General features: G+C 52.1%; 6 protein-coding genes across 6 annotated transcripts; 3 read left to right on the top strand and 3 right to left on the bottom strand.

The window, feature by feature from the left end:
* Window positions 1-5,927: 5,927 nt before the first annotated feature.
* On the top strand, window positions 5,928-6,263 carry Triagg1_2200 (uncharacterized protein; the record flags this gene model as incomplete). Its single annotated transcript, XM_062896356.1, has 1 exon — window positions 5,928-6,263. The coding sequence occupies one exon, from the start codon at window positions 5,928-5,930 to the stop codon at window positions 6,261-6,263; it is 336 nt and encodes a 111-aa protein (XP_062759056.1).
* Window positions 6,264-7,668: 1,405 nt separating this feature from the next.
* On the bottom strand, window positions 7,669-8,295 carry Triagg1_2199 (uncharacterized protein; the record flags this gene model as incomplete). Its single annotated transcript, XM_062896355.1, has 1 exon — window positions 7,669-8,295. One exon carries the CDS (start codon window positions 8,293-8,295, stop codon window positions 7,669-7,671), a length of 627 nt encoding a protein of 208 aa, XP_062759055.1.
* A 1,438-nt stretch (window positions 8,296-9,733) lies between these two features.
* Window positions 9,734-10,979, bottom strand: Triagg1_2198 (uncharacterized protein; the record flags this gene model as incomplete). The annotated part of the gene is made up of 5 exons (XM_062896352.1): window positions 9,734-9,872; window positions 9,950-10,208; window positions 10,284-10,337; window positions 10,464-10,599; window positions 10,959-10,979. The coding sequence occupies 5 exons, from the start codon at window positions 10,977-10,979 to the stop codon at window positions 9,734-9,736; spliced, it is 609 nt and encodes a 202-aa protein (XP_062759054.1).
* Window positions 10,980-12,117: 1,138 nt separating this feature from the next.
* Window positions 12,118-14,117, bottom strand: Triagg1_2197 (uncharacterized protein; the record flags this gene model as incomplete). The annotated part of the gene is made up of 4 exons (XM_062896351.1): window positions 12,118-13,253; window positions 13,708-13,878; window positions 13,930-13,998; window positions 14,087-14,117. The coding sequence occupies 4 exons, from the start codon at window positions 14,115-14,117 to the stop codon at window positions 12,118-12,120; spliced, it is 1,407 nt and encodes a 468-aa protein (XP_062759053.1).
* Window positions 14,118-15,818: 1,701 nt separating this feature from the next.
* On the top strand, window positions 15,819-17,442 carry Triagg1_2196 (uncharacterized protein; the record flags this gene model as incomplete). Its single annotated transcript, XM_062896350.1, has 3 exons — window positions 15,819-15,854; window positions 15,934-16,898; window positions 16,986-17,442. 3 exons carry the CDS (start codon window positions 15,819-15,821, stop codon window positions 17,440-17,442), a joined length of 1,458 nt encoding a protein of 485 aa, XP_062759052.1.
* Window positions 17,443-18,406: 964 nt separating this feature from the next.
* Window positions 18,407-18,930, top strand: Triagg1_2195 (uncharacterized protein; the record flags this gene model as incomplete). Its single annotated transcript, XM_062896349.1, has 3 exons — window positions 18,407-18,512; window positions 18,580-18,678; window positions 18,764-18,930. The coding sequence occupies 3 exons, from the start codon at window positions 18,407-18,409 to the stop codon at window positions 18,928-18,930; spliced, it is 372 nt and encodes a 123-aa protein (XP_062759051.1).
* Between the last annotated feature and the right edge of the window lie 234 nt (window positions 18,931-19,164).

The following is a 19,164-nucleotide window of genomic DNA, read 5'->3' as shown; positions in this document are numbered from 1 at the left end:
TTTTGCTTGTCCTCAGAGCCCAGCAACCATGTGTCAACTCCTGATATACGACCTCATCTGCTGCCACTCGTCCCAAAAATGGTCCTACTGCGCAGACTCCCAAACCAGCGGCCGCATCCCCTGCAAACACCAGACCTTCAAGCTCGTCTCCTACCCAACCCCCGCAGAGTTCGAGCCCGCGCCCATCTGCCACCGCTCCGAGTGCCATTTCAACCGCCTCCACGGCGTCTGGAACTGCTGCTGGTGCGGCAAGACGCACAACACGACGGGCCGGTGCAGCGGCGGCATGATGTACTACGAGTACACGACCTGTGATCACATCTGCTGTCCGTTTTGCAAGAGGGGGGATCAGGGGTACTGAGGTGGAAAGTCCATGTGAAGAGATATTTTGGGGGGTCAAAAGTATTGTCATTGGATGGACAAGTAGAAACTAGACTGTGATCCAGATCAAATTTACCACGACTTTATAATCTCAACCGACTCAACACTGATGGCTGGTCGTCATGTTTGCTTGTCGTGAGCTGAAACCTGTCAAGTTGGGGCATGATACATGTACTCTGTAATCAGATATCTCGACTCACATACATACAATAGCAAATTCTCTTCTCGCAACGCCCTCGATGATGGTCCAAGTGAAGCCAGGTCAAACCCTACATTAGTCACGAGTCGTGCGTCGTTTGTAGTTTGTTCGTGTGCGAGTAAGCAGCTCCAATATTGGATTTGCCTCGTTCTTTGCTATTTGCTTGTTTCACAGGCAGGACATCCATGCTCAGCCGGAAATTTGCAACACTTTGCTCTTCCCAAATGAACATCCTGCTGCCTAAATAATCCAATGCAGTGAGACTCAAAGATTTCGAGATCGGACCTGTCAAAGATGTCATGCGAAGCAAATCTGGGGCAAATATTTCGGGAGCATGCATCACCTGTGAACCCCCAAATGCTGCGATCAAATCAATAGTCGCAACTCTCTCATTTCACCTTGTTCAACTCTGCTCAAAGGCATCATTTCCACTTAGGACTCTTATTCATGGTGTCATGAGGGAGGCTTGTGTCCCAAGATCCAGAAATTCGGGACGGGAACCTCGTCTTGTGCGATACACGACGCCGGGGCAATCTCTCCAGCGTGATACAGAAGCGCACATACCCCAGAGAGGCAAACAGAGAAGAGAGCCTCACTGCTGTTGTTTCCCCTCTTCACTCATTCGTTCGAGTCAGAAAGAGCCGCAAGCAAATCCTCGGCCGAAACCTATTGCCATCTCAGAAAACCGTCAGCAAAGCTCCAACCCATCGGAGAGTCCGAATCTGCAAACACGGATCTCGCCACTTGTACTCGATCCATCGTCAAGCGCAAGCAAATCTCGCCATTGTCACACGCAACTCCCCACAACGTCCGAAACATTGAATCTCAAATTAGGGCCACGTCGATCCGGAAACCAGGATCCCGGGATGAGAGTTAGATCTCCGCGCCTTCATCTTGCATATACTATCTGCGAGCAATGGTATGACAGCATTGGTTCGTGTCACCAAGGGCGGAGTCTCATTCCGCTGCATCACTTACACATCATGAGGCTCGTATCCAGGAAACAGGGATGATTGGATTGGCTGTGAGATGATGAATGGTTCCAGTCTCGCCAGGCAGGATGGACAAAGGATTGCACAGCAGGTGAGTGAGAGGACAGCCAGGTCGAATCCGGGACCGACATGATTGCAACCTGGCACTTGCACTTCCCACGTAGAATTATCGATCCCGAGGCGTCGATCCTGAGGCGAACATCTCGTCGATAAAGACAAGCTGTCGAGATGCTGTTGGATATAAATAGGCAGTCCTGCCTCATTCAAGAGAGTATCAATATCGATACCAATACCAGATCTTTCCCACTCTGCCACCTTCAATCTGCCAACAGTCACTCACATATATCACTTACCCTTTTATCGACCTCAATCCCTTATATCCTCAAAATGTGTCACGGACATCCTAGATATCACTCGTGTGCGCATACATCACTCGTCTGGTATTACTGCCCTTCGGCACACATAGACCTGGAGACGGGCTTCGAAACGCCTTGCCGCAACGTCTCGTTTGCGCCAGCCCAGTCAAGTTCGCTGTCGTGTCCTTTGAAGAACTGCCAGTTCGTAGACAAGGGCGGCAGCTGGATATGCTGCAAGTGCGGCCAGGGGCCCAACACCCAAGGCTGGTGCTCTACCCCCATGGCCAGCATCCAAGATGATTTGGACTCGTTGCAGTTGGAAGAGGATCAGAGAACCTGTGACCACGGATGTTGTGATGACTGCAAGCGATTCGGTATGGACCACACTTGTCACTTGTTCCCCCCTGATGTGGATGAGAGCTAACCGGCGTTTGTTTCTATCGTAGGGCCGAGCCGCAGTCCTTCTCCAGAGAAACGGGTTGTGGAGTCTCGCAAGGGACGATCACGCAAGTATGGCTACGGAGCGTCGTCCAGATCCCATCGATGCGAGTCACCGTATGCCATGATGAAAGGGCTATCGCTCGACAAGGGATCTGAGTCTGGGAGCACAGCTGCCTCTTCATCGCCCAGCAGTTCATACGATTATCGCTCCAAGAAATCCAAGTCATCCAAGAAGGGTCACAAGTCCAAGTTTAGAAGCTGAGAGGGGGGGTCATAGGCATTGCCTATATCGTTTCATAGCAGTTATAACCAGTGTACTTTCACATGTCAATGAAGAGCATCTCATATTGCAGCTTTTTGCGTGCGTGCAAGACTGGAGCTCACGCCTCCAAGCTGAGCCCATTGCAGATAGTAAGTTGCCGTAATTTACAGCCGACAGTGCCCTGAACGACCGTGACTGATTAACCACTGCTGGATTCACAAATGTTGCCACTTGACATAGCATTCAGAATAGCATGAGGTGCAGGCCGTTGCGGAATCTGCGGTACGAGAGCAAACTGGGTACGAAAACCGGGGACAGGGAGAGATGCGCCCGGCCGGAGTCAGACTACGGCGTCGGTGTAGCTGTGTAGTAAGATTCGAGTCTCGCAGATTCGATCCACCAAGACCGCAGCATGAAGAAGCTACTTTCGAAAGGACTTGGAAGAAAGACAAGGAGAAGACAGATGCACAAGTAAAGACATGCCAAACACGATACATGCTCAACTGAAGTAGAAGCAATCCGCGTCGCAAGGCTCGTCTCGTATGGTGAATAGGACTCGTAAGAGCTAAGAGCTTCTCGGTGGGTTGGTTTGGAAACGGCTAGTTTGGCTAGTTGATGACGCCGGTGTGCTTCATGCGTGCTAGCAGTAGCGTCGAGACGATCTCAATCAAGAGCTTCCTCGCACGGCAGAGCGACAAGAAGAAGCCCGCAAGAGACGCAACAGAAAAAGAAACCTGTCCGGCAGTGGCTGTGTGGGCCAGAAAACATGTCACCATCGTCGTCATCACCCACGGCCAAGCGCTTCCATCTTTCCAGGCTGCAAACGAGCAAGCAGAGCAGAGCAGAGCGAAAAAAAAGGGTCGACAAGGGCCGCGAAGCCAAGGTTTCCGGGCTCCCCTGGCGAGCCACGTGCAATGGCGCAGGGATGGTTTCCCGTTTGGCCGCTGGTGTGGAATGAATGGGGAATGCAAAAATGCCCTGCGCGCGAAGGGGTTTGTTCGTGCCGTGTCGGGGCGATTGGGCGGCGACGGCGTGATTGGCTCGGCGGTGCGCTTCGGCTGAAGAGTGAGGCCCGACAAAACGTGGCCCAGGGTTTGCTTGCTTGCTTGTTTGCAGTGCTTTTGCTGTTTTGCAAGGGGACGGGAGCGAAGCAGCCAGCCAGCCATGCGACGGTGCTGGGATTGATTGATTGCGCAGAAGCGGATTCTTGATGCGCGGCAATGGCTGCGAATAGCTGTAGCTGTAGCTGTCTATTCTATCAGCAGAAGGTCAGCATCAGCATCTTGAGCTCCATGGCGATACGAATCCAGTATGTAAAATGCATTGATTGATGCAAGACATGGGGAGAGCAAGCCAGTTGAGAGCTTCCGTGGCCGGACGCCAGCGAAGAGAAAAGGTGGAGGTTGAGAAAATCAAAGTGGTGGTCTGACCATGCGGCTGGCACATGGCATTTTCCACAGGCGGTTTGGGGGGGGTTCGTTTAGGGGACATGGCGGGCACGTTACCCGCTAACCAGGGCCTGCACGTTCACTTTTTTAGGTCCTGGTTTCTTTTTTCGCCTGGAAGAGCGGCAGAAGCATGGACCAGAGCGAAGGGAGCTCAATGCCTGGATGTTATATTGTACGAGTACGAGTAATGTGATGCATAGACTGGTGATGATGATGCCATGCATGGAAAGATCAAATTTGCTGGTATGTAGATTCTGGTTAGCAGCGAGTGGGAGTGGATGATGCCAGCCAGGGAGAGAGAAGTCGAGGATCAATATGGATGATACGGATCGGCTTACAGCACATGGCTGCTTGCAAGGCTGCCTGCAAGACGACGTTGCATTCGATGGGCAGCGGCATCAAATACGTGGACGAGGAGGTATTGCCTTGGTTTAGGTGGCTGTATGTGCTATACAGTGGCATCCATCAATGTGATTACAGGCCCTTGGTGCTGGATACTGCATGTATATGAATTCCCGGGATATATAGGCAGTATAAGGTATCAACAAGTTGTCCATGTTGACATCTAGGTACCCAAGCAATATACTAGCTCTGAGAAAACCAGCATCATGATGCAATGACATTCAACTAATCACAGCTTCAAACAAGCATTCAAGCGCCGCTCGCCATTTATTACACGTGTGATACAGGCTTCCCACCCCCCGTCCGCCCAGCAACTTGCAAGCATCACCCATCACCAGTCCATGGGTTTGCGCGGTACTTGGCCCTCGTGTACCCCGCCGTCCAGGTCAACCCCCCATGCCCCCCTAGCCGCCCTACTACGGCACGTACAGTGATGGTCTTTTCCTACTCCGTGCTACTAACGAACCTGGTACTACTGCCATCTCCATCCTGGCTCCACCATCGTCTTGCTCATCATCTCCCATCCCCATCCCTCGCCGCGCCTCTTTTTTTTTTTTTCTTTCCTCTCCTCCATTCTCTTTTTGCCCATGTCCAAATAGAAAATCGAGTCAAATCAAAATCCCGGCTCTTTGCCTTGTTTCGCCCTCTCAAGCCCATCAAAATCCATTCACGGGCAAACAAACATCAATCTGCCGCAATCCGCCCCCCTGAACCCCAGAACATCAAATCTCCCACCTCCGACGGACATCGCCAAAACAGCACACACCACACGAGAATCCATAGCCGTCCATTCGTCTCCAATTATTTGTTTCTCCCAATCCATCGCCAGACTCCTGATCGGCCCCGTTCCAAACCAAACCCGGTCAAACCTGACACCAGACTTGCGACAAAACCCGCCAAGCCATAGCCATATTAACTAGCATCCATCATAGCAGAGCATAGCATAGCATAGCATTTTCTCGCCTTGTTTCCCACCCCTTGCCAATCACACTTCCCACTTACTCGCTCCCTCTTTGCGCTCTCTCGCCCTCTTTTTCTTCTCTCCTCCCAAGCTTTCCACTCCCGGCGGGTCGACCTCGCAAAGCTTGATAAAAAGGCATCAGCCCTCCAGCAAACTTCAACTCCACCACTATGCCCGTTTCCATGGAATCTTCTCGCCCAATCATGGCTCCCTCGGTATGTATACTATACTTTTTTGTGCTGTGCCTTTCACTTCCACCCAATTATTATGCCGGTTTTATTTTTTATTCCTCCCTCGAAGCGGCTTGGCTTGTGAACAAAGGCTGCTGGCTCGTTTGCGGTACACACGCAACGCGCCTCCATTCACTGTGGCCTCTGCTGGCGATATACTCCCGCCTCTCTTCTTCTTCTCCCTCCTCCTCTCCCTCTCTCTTTGCCGCTTTCTTACTCAATAATACATCTCTTTCCCACCAAACTAACCAGAAAATGTTCAAACACCTGCAGAACCGCGCTTCCCTCCGCTACAGCGCCTACAGCATGGCCGCCCCCTCGGTGGCCATGTCCGTCCAGACCACCGACTCCCAGCACGCCGAGATCCGCGAGATCGCCACCGGCCTCGACCGCATGGAGAACAAGGCCCTCTCCTCCCAGCGCGTCACCCTGTCCGAGGAAAAGTACGAGAGGATGAGCAAGCTCGCCCTCGGCGCAAAGCTGGAGCGCGCCCTCGACAGGCGCATGAGCAGCCAGGACGCCGTCATGCGACCCCGGAGGAAGACCACCTCTGCCGTCGAGAAGACCTACAACGAAAAGGCCGCCCAGTAAATTCAACCCGGTCAATTGTTCTCTTAAAGCTCGCTCATGAAGTGGTTTTTTTTTCTCTCTGTCGGCGCTGTTGCTGTAACTCTCTCCTACTACCTCGGGGTGCCTCAGAAGAGGGGGGCGCTTTTTCAAATCGTCCATCGATTCGCCGTCTTGCGATTTGGGACTCAGTAAACAGCGCTGACTGTTTGTATCAAAACTCGCATCATCGGGGGAAAACAAAGGGGCACCTCGGCTGGACGCCCTTTTTCTTCGCACATTTCGCGGAATTCATTAGACAACAAAAAAAAAAAGAGGAAAAGAGTCCAGTCCACCAAACGGCATTTCATTCACGATACGCTCAGACGATAAAGACAAGACAAGACAAAATCTGAAATTCACAATATACCCCCCCTTTGCATCACACGAATAAACTCGGTCCTCCCCCCATTGCTACATGAACTTTTTCCAATCTTTGGTGGTCTTAAATCTCATATGCTATCTCCCTTGTTGTGTTTTCCTAGTTCATATTTTTTGCGCGGAAAAAAGAGCGGCAACTTTGTTTTTGCGGAACGGATAACAGCGGTTAAAGAAGACGACGGCGACGCGCGAACCACGCAATATACTACACACAGCTACGGAGGAGTTATACTATATTCATCTCTTTACTGTTCGTTCCAACGTCTCTCTGCTAGGAAAGAAGAAACTGGGTCCATTGCTGTTGTTGTTGTTTTGAACCATAGCGCCGGAAGAAAACTGCCTTTTTTTATTGCCAATTTGCCGTGTGCTTCCCACAAAAGTGACGTGTTTGTTTTCTTTTGTTTCGTGATATGCAAGGGGGGGAGAGATGTGAACGGACAGATTTTCCCTCGATTGGGTTGTGCGACTAGGACTCGGCTTTGGACATGCTGGAACTAATTTGCCGTGGTAGGACAACCTACTACGATATAGGTGGTTGTATCAGGATGATCGTTTGGCGCTTTTCATGACAATGTCCCGATCTTTTTTTGCCTTCCTTTGGTGGCTATTTGATGTGTGACTGATGGTAGTGGCATAATAAAGTCTGTATCAAGGAACAAGAATAGGTAGAATAGGTAGGCAGATTATGGTAATTGGAGCTCCACGTACCCAGTAGCCCAATCACAAACAGACAGGCAAGATGGACAAACAGCAACAATGCGTGAAACAGATTCCAAATACCAGATACCTCAAATCACTGCGGTACCAAATCAGATACTACATACAATGTGCTCCCAACGCCATCCCTTGCTTCGACCACACGTCTAAACGTACAACCAGCCCATCCTCAACGCTCAATGACCCGAAATGCTGCTTCATCTCACTTCACTTCACTCCCACTCCGTCCCCGTTGAGCGCGCGCCTTCTTCCCCCTCCCCTTCTTCCCCCTCGACTTCAAAGCCGGGACACTCTACGCCCGCGACTTTTCAATCCTCTCCTCAATGTCCTTGAGCAGCGTCACCAAGTCGGCCTCCTCGCCCTCCATCTCCAACGCTCTCTTGACCCACTCGCGCGCCTCATCCAGCCTCCCCATCTCCGTCAAGCACCGGCCCCTACGCCACCACCCCTTCGCATTGCCGACCCTCCTCGCCTCGACGCTGGATTCCGCATCGACCGCGCCCTCGGGCCAGTTACCCATGGCCATGTGCGACTGCGCGCGGTTGGCATACAGCATGGACACCTCCTCCCTTACCAGCGCCGCGGGCTCCCAGAGGGGCCGCTGCAGCGCCATCTCGATGCCCTGGGTGTAAAACTTGACGGCCTCTGCGTACTTTTGCTTGCGGTACTCGGTGTTGCCGCTGTCGCGCAGCTTGGAGACGTTGGCGGTGCGCTTCGGGTTGACAGGGATCGGCGGAGGAGGGACGAGCGGGATCGCGCCGGGGGGAACCTCGATGTTGAGGATGGCGCGGTGCAGGTTGTTGAGCTTCTCCAGCTCGGCGGCGAGGGCGCGCGACGGCCTGCTGCCGGAGGGGAGGATGGCCTTGGACTGGGGGTCCATGTGGATGGGGAGCATGCTGAAGTGGTCGAGGTCCGACATGGTTGCGGTTTTGGGAGGAATGTGGAAAGACGGTGATGTGGTAGTTCGAGATTGAGGATTCGAGGTGTTTGCGCCTCGTGCAATTACTACTCGGATTGGTCTGTAATGTGCAGTGATTGAGTGTATGTCTAGATGCTAGTAATCAACAAAATACAAGAGTGACTTGCGCCCAACAATCTTGTACAAAGGGCGGAATGGTGCTCAAGTCAAAAGAGAGAGAGGCTGCTTCATGAATAACACAAAAGTCCAAGGCATGTCAATGTCCAGTGAGGACACCTCTCGCTGAACCACAAAAAAAGGTGCTTATCTTATCAACACATGACTGTGGGGGATTCTAGGCGAGACGGGCGCTAATCTGCAAGTCCCGTCAAACTTTACAGCTTTGCTTACCCTGAAATGAATTGCCAGAAATGGTATTTTCAACATGATTAAAGTTTTGACGGACACGAGAGGAAGGGGGGAGGTTGTTCTGTTTGGAAGATTACTGCATGTGAGTGAAGGATTGCGTAGGTTGACAGCTATATAGAAAGATATAAAACGATGGGAGATGGGAATTGTGAGTATTTAGTAGATCCGAATTTACGTCTCAGTATAAGTTGGCTAAAAGATATGTGAGATATTCAATGGAAATACAATCTATCAAATAAGATAGAAGCAAGCATGAAATAACAGCACCAAATTACTAAGTAGGCAACACAGATTTAATAGCAAAATCTACAAAAATGTAGCATACAAATCACACAACAAGCCAAGCGCGAGTGGAAGCAAGATTCACATTATAAATCATTAATTGTTCAAAAGCATTTATCATTCCGTCTACTCCTAGTATTTGTGCAATGCTAGACACCTCTTTTGCTCAAGAGGAAGGGTATGATCATCACTTGCCCATCCTCTCCCACGTCCCCCCAATTCCTGTCGCCGACTCACTTTTTTGTTGTTCCGCAATAAGCCGGGAATAGCGTCCTTGAGCAGTGCGAAGCCATTCGCGAGGCCGGAAACAAAAGAACATCCCTTCCCCAAGCCCATGACCGACATTCCAAATCCCAAATGTGCGCAAACCAGACCGAGAAGAAAACGCAAAGAACCACATTACAACGTCGCAACCAAGTCCATCCGCTGTCACCCTCACGAAAGGAGAAAAATCTCGATGCCAGGATCATTTCTTTTTCGTGCTGATTGTTGGGGGTTTCCTTGTGCTTTATTTTTTTCTGTGGGATGGATTTCTGGGTTCCGATTGACAAAGAGAATTTTCATGAAGGAAATAATTGGAGAAAAGAGTTTCCCATCCGCCCCCCCAAAAAAGCCGCCGCCCTCGCCATCACTCAGCAAATCAAGTGTAATTCCTTTGTGAACCGCCGCGCCAATCTAATGAAACGCACGAGAAAAAGACAATGCGAAGTACCAAGGCTCCCCCGCGAGGAGCCGAGGAATGGCCAGCTTAGTAGCCATAAGCCGCGAGGGCCTTCGCAGTCTCCTCCTTGACAGAGGCGTTCTTCTTCGCGTCGGACAGTTGTCGTGCAGCAACCTTCTTGCGCTCGTAGTAGGCAGCGCCCTTGGCCTTCCGCCTCTCCTCCAACCTGTGATTGAATACGTCAGCCATTTCGATCCCGACATCTGGAAAAAGAGCAAAAAGAGGAGCGTGACAATAACATACCGGGCAACAACATCCTGGTACTTCCAGCCGACCTCGTGGCTCAGACGGCCAACGGTGCAGTACTTGCGACCGGGCTGCAGTCTCAGGACACGGAGAGCCTGGGGAACGACCATCTTCTTCTTCTTATCGTAGGGGGGAGGGACACCCTCGAAGACCTTGAGGCGCTCCAGAGCGGCGGCACCGCGGGCGGTCTTGTGGGGGATCATACCACGGACGGCCTTGTAGAAGATTCTGGAGGGAGCGCGGAAGTGGAAGGGACCTGGAGAGGAAAAAAGACGTCGTTAATATCCTGACAACACGACAATCGGGAGGCGTTGGGGTCGCGCAAACTCACCACCGCGAGTGGGGTTGTATCGGGTCATCTTGCGCAGGTAGGCGTGGTACTTGACTGTTTCCAAATGTCAGTATATTCTCATTCTCGTCTTCTTCGTCGACTCTGGCGATTGCTGGCTCTCAAGATCGATGAGAGATGGGCTCGCAGCAGATTCGGCGGATGGCAGGGGACGTGACGTACGCTTGGCGCGGAAGAACTCGCCAGAGATGTTGAGGGCCTCGCAGCGGACGATGACGATCTTCTGACCGTTGAGGAGCTGCTTGGCGACGATGGAGGCGAGACGACCTAGGAGGTGGCCCTTGCCGTCAATGACGACCTAGAAAAGCGACACGGTTAGCATCCATCTTGCACAATGTGTTCCCAGTCTGTCTCTTCCCCCCATCGCCAATTGTCCGCGTCGGGTATGTGCCAGCCAAAGCAAGAGAAGAGGCTCGAAAGCAGCAGCAAGCAGCATCAATTGCCACCAGCGCATATGAACAAGAACAGCAATCACGTCCATCTCCCAGCACTCAATCCCAAGCTCCTCTCGACTGCTTTGCCATGTGCGCTGGCGTCCAATGTGCTCTGTCTCTGTCCTTTGTCTCCCTTCCTCTTCCCTTGTCTGGCACTCCACAAACATTCGGATCCCAGGCGAAAAAGACATGTGCATGTGGTGGTTCAACGGTGAATACTCACAACCGACTCGAACGACGACATCGTACCGGTTCTTTCGGGGGGGTGGAAAGAAAAAGAGATGAAGAAGACAGACGACGAAAACACACAAACCCTCCGACCTCAGGAGAATTTGTTGCTGTGCTGCTTGTGGGTTAGTCGTCCCTTGGTTGTTGATGAAGTGGTCGCGATACAGATTGGAACGGCGAGAAAATCGCAGTGCCGCTTGGGGCTCGTTGTGCCTTTGGAACAGCAGGGCTAGCCGGATTGGGCAAGGGTGGGTTCCGGGGCAGGCGAGGAAGGGCTCACGGGTTGGTGGTGCTTAGGGCTGCGAGACCTAGAATCTGAGCCGATAATTTGCCGGGGCTTATCGGGTAGGTAGTTGGTTTTTTTTTTCTCTCGCTGTGCTTGTTTTGGTTGGTGATAGCAGTGTCATAGGTACTAACGCGATATGGAGATTGCACGTGATTTCAAGTGGGATGCAGCAATGATGAAAGATGGAAAGATAAGGTTAGGTACGTACCATTTGCTGCGTGCACCATGTGAAGATCAAGACGGAGAACGATGATATCAGTCATCGTTTTGCCCTAAAGTACCCAACTAAGAGACCAAAAGAACTGATATACCCTAGTAATTGATAAGTCCTCAACAGTCAATTGTTTAAAAAAAAAAAAACATGCATTTGGCTTTCGGCTCGTATTAATAGAATAGACAGCAAACCCTTTATATCGCCATGCATCATCGTCAATCTATCAAAAAACACCCTTCTACTCTGTGTATGTAGGTGCTGTGTTGTGTTGTGCCACCCCAACGGCCAACCAACCGCCCCCTCCCAGCTCCATTCCATAGTATGTAGCATCTCTTTTCTAGTAGTATTTGTAAGAAGTGCGCAAATGCGAAAAAAGGTCTATATCGCTCATGGATCAAGCTGCTTCGTCATGGCCGTCCCCAGCCCTCGTTCCGCCAGCCGTCTCTTTTGTAAAAACCATGTACCCCCAGTATGCCTCAGTGCCCAATATTTTTTGTAAGAGTGTGTTTATAGAAACGCGCAAGGAGGGGAGTGATGGATATCCTGTGTCAAAGATGAAAAGACAAAACACGGCCCAAGTAAGATGAATGGAAATAAGACTCCGTTGAACGCAACAGGAGGAAAAGAAAGGAAAACAATATGCGGCACGCTGCATCATGATGCCTTGGCGGTATCCAGCTGCTTGAGCACCTCTTGGACTCGTCGGACAAGGTCCTTTCGTCTCTGACGAATGTCATCCACGCCCTCCGTCTCCACGCCGTCCAGCTTCAAGATGATTTGCTGCATGACGGATTCAGACAGCTTCCTGTGCTCCTCGTCTCGCTTCTTGGCATCCTTGGGGGGCGACTCGATATAGTTACGGCACAGCGGCAGCCAGTTGGTGTGGAAGTCGTCAGAGATGTCGTCCAGCTTCTTCATAGCGGCACTGATGGCCGCGGGCGAGACTCCATTAGCCGCATCGGCGTTTGAGCCGCTGTCAACGGGGCTGGTGGGGGATGTGGCCTCGCTCTTGTCAGACCTCTTCTTGCCCTTCTTCTTCTTGCCCTTCGACTTTGAGGATTTGGTCTCGGTTCGCGGCTCGTCCACGATAATCATTTCGTCATCCGATCGGCCGCTGTTGTCGTCCTCGGCGTCGGGGATGACAGCCATGAGTTCGCTCTTGTTCTTGACGCCATATTCTCGGACGGGATACATGGACTCCTTGAGCTGCTTTCCCTTATAAAGCAGTTTGACTCGGCGTGTTGTGCGCGACGACAGATCCATCAGGAGGCCGATACGGTCACGCACATCCTTGACGTACAGCTTGCCATCACCAATCGAGTAGGCGGGGAAGTGAGCCGGATAAGTAACACCTCTGTTCTTAATCAGCAGGATGTCGTCTTCGGGCTCTGAGGGTCCCCTGGAGCGCGGTCGAGGAGGATAGTGGCGGGTGTCGGTGTACTCGACTCGAGGGTCGTCCAGGTCCTGGGCGGTGATGTAGCTAAAGTCTTCGTTTGTGACGTCTGGAACGCCGCCCGACATGGCGCCGAAGCTCTGCTCGCGGCTGAGCGACCATCCGTATCGCGACATGGTGATGGGTAGGGCCACAAGGGCAGCGAGGCCGCTGTAGACAAAGGTGGGCGGGACGCCCAGGGTCCCCGAGATGTACTCGCTCGACTCTTGAAAGGCGGCGTTGAGATTCGTGAGGGTGCCGTTGATGTAGGGGATGATGTGTTGCAGGGCACCGGAAGATGCCACGATGGGCTGGTCGGAATCCACCTTGGCGATCTTGGGTATCAAGGTGGCCCTGGCTGAGGACACCTTAGCGGGGAGGAAGAAGAAGGGAGAAGGGGAGAAGGAAGACAAGGCCGGCTATTTGTCTGAGATTCTTCTCTCTTTCTCTCTTCCGCCTCTCTCTGGATGCTCAATGCTTGTTCTGCGGAACAAGAAGATGGCGGGGTCGTGGGGGGTGAAGAGCAAGGCTGAGCAAAAAACCGCTTGGGCCGGGGCTGGCGAATAATCTCGAGCGAGGCTTAGCGGATTGGTTGGCTGTGGATGGAGGAGCAAGTCGCAGTGGATTGCCCACAGAAGGCGACGATCGCGGAGCTGGCCGAAGGAGCGCGAGTCTAGCAGCTGTATCTTCTGGACTGGATGGCTGGGGCGACAATGAACGAACGAGCGAGGCTCAGCTGATTCTTTTGGTTGGCGGTTTGCGGTGAATGAGCGTGGTCTGGTTGGCTGTGTTCGATGGGACTCGATTCGCACAGCACGAGGCAGCACGAGGCAAAGAAAGACAGCGCAGCTTCGCGACGGTGGCTGGTGATTTGCGGCTGGATTCGGGCAAGGCCAGGCGGTTTGCGTCAAACCAGCGATGCGGACGAGATTGAGATGGACGGACGAGAAATATGGGGATGTGAGGCTCTTTGCTCTTTGGGACTGGTGACAATGTGTCAAGTTTTGTTTCTCTCTTTTTCTTTACTAACCTACTAAGGTTCCATGTTCCCAATGTTTCAAACTCTTTAGCGGCGACTGGGGAACTGGCGGGGCCTGGGTCCCCTGTGTAGCGGCAGTTTAGTGGGCTCGAGTTGACTAGAGGCGCTGTGGGCGCTGTAACTCTGTCCGCGTGTATTGGATCTCTCTCTACCCGTAGGCCTCATCCACGATATTGAGTCCATGGTGTTGGCTTGGAACTGGCATCCAGTGCATCTACAGCAACCGGGAAATGAGTCAATATGTCTTGAGTACCTGGTAGTAAGCAGACATATGAGCCCGTTTACCCCATGTTCAGCCCATAAATCACTAATTGTTGACATGTTTACTCGTGGTTGTGATATTGGCTAAACATCAACAAAAGCGAGGCATCATTGTAAGGCCAAGTGCCTTTAAGCGTCCACGATAATGAAATGTATTGACGACAAGACAACATAAGCAGTTGCAATAACCTAGTACCTATGAAATGACAAACAATGGATATATTCCGTCTCCATTCCGTCTTTAGTTTCCGTCTCTGTTCCGTCTCTCATCTCTTCACCGTGCAACTCTCTGCTCTCCAACCACAACTGACGCTGACTGACTGGGGCCGGAAACGATCCTTCAGGTCCAATTCCGACTCCCCTCAATCCTGGTATGCCGAATTACAGGGCTAGATACCTACTAGATATGTAGTTATAGCTGAATCTGCTGGACCGTGTCCGAACTCCTCCCAGACGCTCTTCCGACTCTTCATCTAGCTTCAGCCTTCTATAGATCAAGCCTGCACATTCACATTCAGGCGCACAACTTCAACTCATCGCCGCGGACTTTAGAATTTGTCATTCAGGTCGACTCATCCCCAGCAGCCGAAAACCACTCCCGAATCAACTGACGGAGGACCGCCAATAATAGCCTCTAGAATTACCAACTGTCCATGTTCGACTCGCGTTCCTAGTCATCATGCCCAACAACCATCTCCAATCTAACGGTGGCATCTAGACTCAAAACAGACAAGACGCCCAGGTTCCCCGCGAAATAGCTGGCCAACTAGCCTCTGGACCCCAAAGCCTCCCGCGTGCATAATTCCAAACCTTTGAACCTGAATCCGCCTATAGGCTGTGGCACATCTGCCGCTCATTGTCTCCGTGCCCTCGATCCCATGCGCTTGTCTCCATACGGCTCTAATCGACCTCGTAACTCCAGTAGCACCTACATGTACGTACTAGGGGAGATGCCAGTGGCTGCTTCAACGGACACTGATATCGGCAATGAGACGGTAGCCGAACCTGGGACACTGTGTCGATGAGATGCGTGGACATGCACTTTTCGTGGGGTTGGTTGGTTGGTTGCCAGTCTCCAGGGGCTATGCGAAGCGATACGACGTCTACATGACCTACCCCCGTCGAGCATGCAAGGTCATGTTGGGGGCATATCCGACTCTGAATACAGCCGTCGTTATCAGCGAGCTATCAAGGGCTTCGGAGATGCCCCCTAAACGCCCGCATCCTTTGCGTCATGACTCGAGGAACTTGTGCTTGACGAGATGAAAGTTCCGTTCACACTTGTGATATCAACTCGAAGTAGGTAACTGGGGCTGAAATTCAGCACTGTACGAATACCAGGCTTGATGCCAAGCATGCAATAGTACGGAATGGTTGTGGCTTTAGACAGGGATGATGACACAGGATCGGGGAGGAGATGGGACAAGATTCGCACACAAGCGGGCCTCGGGCTGGACAAGATCCGTTGTTGCTCTGTTGCATGTGTGTCTGGTAGCATCCCACTAGCATAGCTGAGGAACGGCTATATAAACGGCTCATGTCGTGGCCATCGAGCAAGACTTGGGAGTGTCACTCATCACAGAGATATCTTGCAGTTAGCAGCGTTGCACAAGGCTCTTCAAGATGGCCGTCGTTTCAAAACCAACAGTTGACATCCAGGTGTGTTTTGTTGAACAATCCATACATCGCATCTAAATCCTCGTTAGTTGACTGACTGGCAACTCACGTACACACATAGTCATACCCAGGCAACATCATCAACGGCAAATTCGTGCCAACAGCAAAGACACGGAACACAATAGACCCAGCCACCGAAAAGCCGCTGTGGCCCGCCCCATTCGCAACCAAAGAGGACCTCGACGTCGCCGTCAAACACGCCAAGAATGCATTCAAGACTTGGTCGCAGACAACCTTCCAGGAGAGATCCGAGCTTATGCTGGCCTACGCAGACGCCATAGAGGCCAACCGCGAAGAGCTCGAGAAGCTGGACACGATGGAGACGGGAAAGCCTGCCCTCGTCTCCAAGACGGAGTTTGACATGGTGATCCAATGGCTTCGGGCATTTGCCGCCATGGACCTCAAGGACGAGATCTTGGAAGAAAACGACGAGCGCACCGTATACGCCACGCACCGGCCGCTGGGCGTGTGCGGCGCCATCGTGCCTTGGAACTGGCCTGCCCTCCTCGGCCTGGGCAAGGTCGGGCCTGCGCTGATGACGGGAAACACCATCATCATGAAGCCGTCGCCGTTTAGTCCGTACACCGACCTGAAGCTGTGCGAGCTCGGCATGTCCATCTTCCCGCCGGGCGTCTTCCAAGCTCTCAGCGGCGATGATGCTCTCGGCCCCTGGATGACGGACCACCCCGACATCAGGCTCATCACGTTTACTGGCTCTGTCCGCACCGGCAAGCTTGTTGCTGCGAGCTGCTCCAGGACGCTGAAGCGGTGCGTTCTCGAGCTCGGTGGCAACGACGCCCTCATCGTGTGCGAGGACGTCGACATTCCTAAATGCTTGCCCAAGATTGCCACCATGACCTTTATCAACTCGGGGCAGATTTGCATGCTGGCGAAGCGAATCTTTGTTCACGAAAAGATATACGACAAGTTCAGAGACGCCTTGGTCGAGTTTACCAAGGAGAATGTCAAGACGGGAGGCGGGTTTGAGCCGGGCGTTTTGGTTGGACCCATCCAAAACAAGATGCAGTAAGTGGCCTACGCGAACTCTTCTTAATATCCTCCACCCCCCCTATTCAAGGTTTACAATTGCTTACCTCTTTGAACTCTTTCTAGGTTTGACTTGGTCAAGGGCATCTACCAGGACGTCAAGACGTCGGGATACAAGGTAGCTCTCGACGGCAAGGTGCTCGACTCGGCCACCGGCTACTTCGCCGAGCCCGCCATCGTCGACAACCCTCCCGACGACTCCCGCATCGTCCTCGAGGAGCCGTTCGGCCCCATCGTGCCGCTCCTCAAGTGGTCTTCAGACGACCAAGTGGTTGAGCGGGCGAACTCGCTGGATATCGGCCTCGGCGCATCGGTCTGGGGTAAAGACCTGGCGCGCGCGGAGAGGTTGGCGCGACAGTTGAGCGCCGGCAGCGTCTGGGTGAATTCGCACTTTGACGTGGCGCCCAACGTCCCGTTTGGAGGCACCAAGGAGAGCGGATTGGGGAGGGAATGGGGAGTTGAGGGCTTCAAGCAGTTTACGGACCACACGAGCTTGTGGGTGTGGAAGAAGATTTTCGAATGATGATGATTGGAGTTTTTATTTATTTATGAAGGAATGACAATATCAGGACGTTGATGCATGAGGAATGGTCGTTTTGCGGATTCGGCAGCGTTTGATGTCTGGTGGATAATTGGGCGATGCTATACAGACTTTTCCTGGGTGGCAGCAGTTGGGTGATGCGACATGCACGGTCGCGCAATGACTAAGAATGAAACATACAAACATGGAATATTTATTTATTTCAATTGATTTCAGCTGAAGTAATCGACGATGGGATTATACAAGTATATGCCGCTCTTTGGTTTGCCAACAGGTCGACCGAATTCGACCGAGGCGAAAGATAAGCCCACCAAATTGCCACGGTTGGCAATGTCCTATCTGGGAAATGGGCATCGAGGACCCCGAATTGCCGACGCACGAAGGATTTCAACCATCGAGGTGAATCTGATGAGTAACCCGAGATGGGATTCAGTTGAATCTTGAATCACATACAGAGCACAAGTTCTTCATACAACAGTCAATATAGGTAAGGTACTAATACAGTTGTCGCCTCTCTACTCTGGCAGTATCAAGTACATGTACCTCCACCAGCAACGCCCAACAGCCCAAAGAGAAAGAAAGCAAGAAAAAAGAGGAACCATCACCACCCTCTCCTCCAATCACACACCCGCCCTGGCCTCTTCTGCGTTGCTTTGGAATCAACTCTCTAGTCCACATCCCGATTAGTTATTAGTTATTTGACAAATACCTTTTGGACCCCCCCGGCGTTGCCCCTCCCGGCTGACTGATCTGATGCAAGCAGTGGCTGCTTCGGGCGGCTTCGTCATTTTGCCGGGTTGTGGTAAATCTCACCAAAGTTGCCCGCATAATCATAATCCCAATCCCAATCCCCCAACCACACGGCATCGTATTGCATATATAGATATAGACGGACCCTCCTCCTCACTCCCGACTTTTTAAAGCATCCCAAACCTGTTGACATCAAATGAACTTTGTCCGATCCTTTTTTACATCTGCCGTTAAACTGAGTCCCGAAGCCACAATGGCCAACGTCAAGGAAGTCCAGCGAATCATTGACACCAACAATGTTGGTGAGTTTCTGCATCTCTCCCTCTCTCTAGTCTTCAAGCCCGAATCTAACCGCTCGAAACTCTATAGTCGTCTTCTCCAAGACCTGGTGCCCCTACTGCAAGGCCACCAAGCAGAAGCTGAACGAGCTCAAGGCCCAATACGAAGTCGTCGAGTTGGACAACCGAAGTACGTCTCTCTCTCCCTCTCTCCCTCTTTTCTTCCCTATCCTCTACAACGAAAACCACATATGCTAACAAACAAACACCAACAGACGACGGCGACGACCTCCAAGACGCCCTCCTCGAAATCAGCGGCCAGCGCTCCGTCCCCAACATCTTCTTCGCCCAGCAGCACGTCGGCGGAAACTCGGACCTGCAGGAGCTCGACAAGCGCGGCGTGCTCAAGAGCCGCCTCGAGGAGGCCGGCGCATATGCGTAAGCGCTCCCAGCATTTCTTTGCGAGGAGGGAGGAGGAAGATGGTGATGAGAAGGTAAAAATAAAAAAATAAAAAAGAGAACAGTTTTGGCTGATGGGCTGTTTTGCGCTTTGCTCTTTGGGGAGTTGATAGAGGAGGCGACAGATCCAAGATATAATAGACGGAGAGAAACATGGCGATGGCCATGCTTCGGCGAGGCAATTCAACCATGTTTTCTGGACTCGAGTAGAGTTGCC

The sequence above is a fragment of the Trichoderma aggressivum genome, assembly GCF_033847375.1.
Source record: "Trichoderma aggressivum f. europaeum strain CBS 100526 chromosome Unknown scaffold_005, whole genome shotgun sequence".
NCBI classification, from domain to species: Eukaryota; Fungi; Ascomycota; class Sordariomycetes; order Hypocreales; family Hypocreaceae; genus Trichoderma; species Trichoderma aggressivum.
The sequence above is the reverse complement of the archived record's forward strand: the minus strand, read 5'-3'. Positions and strand labels throughout refer to the sequence as shown.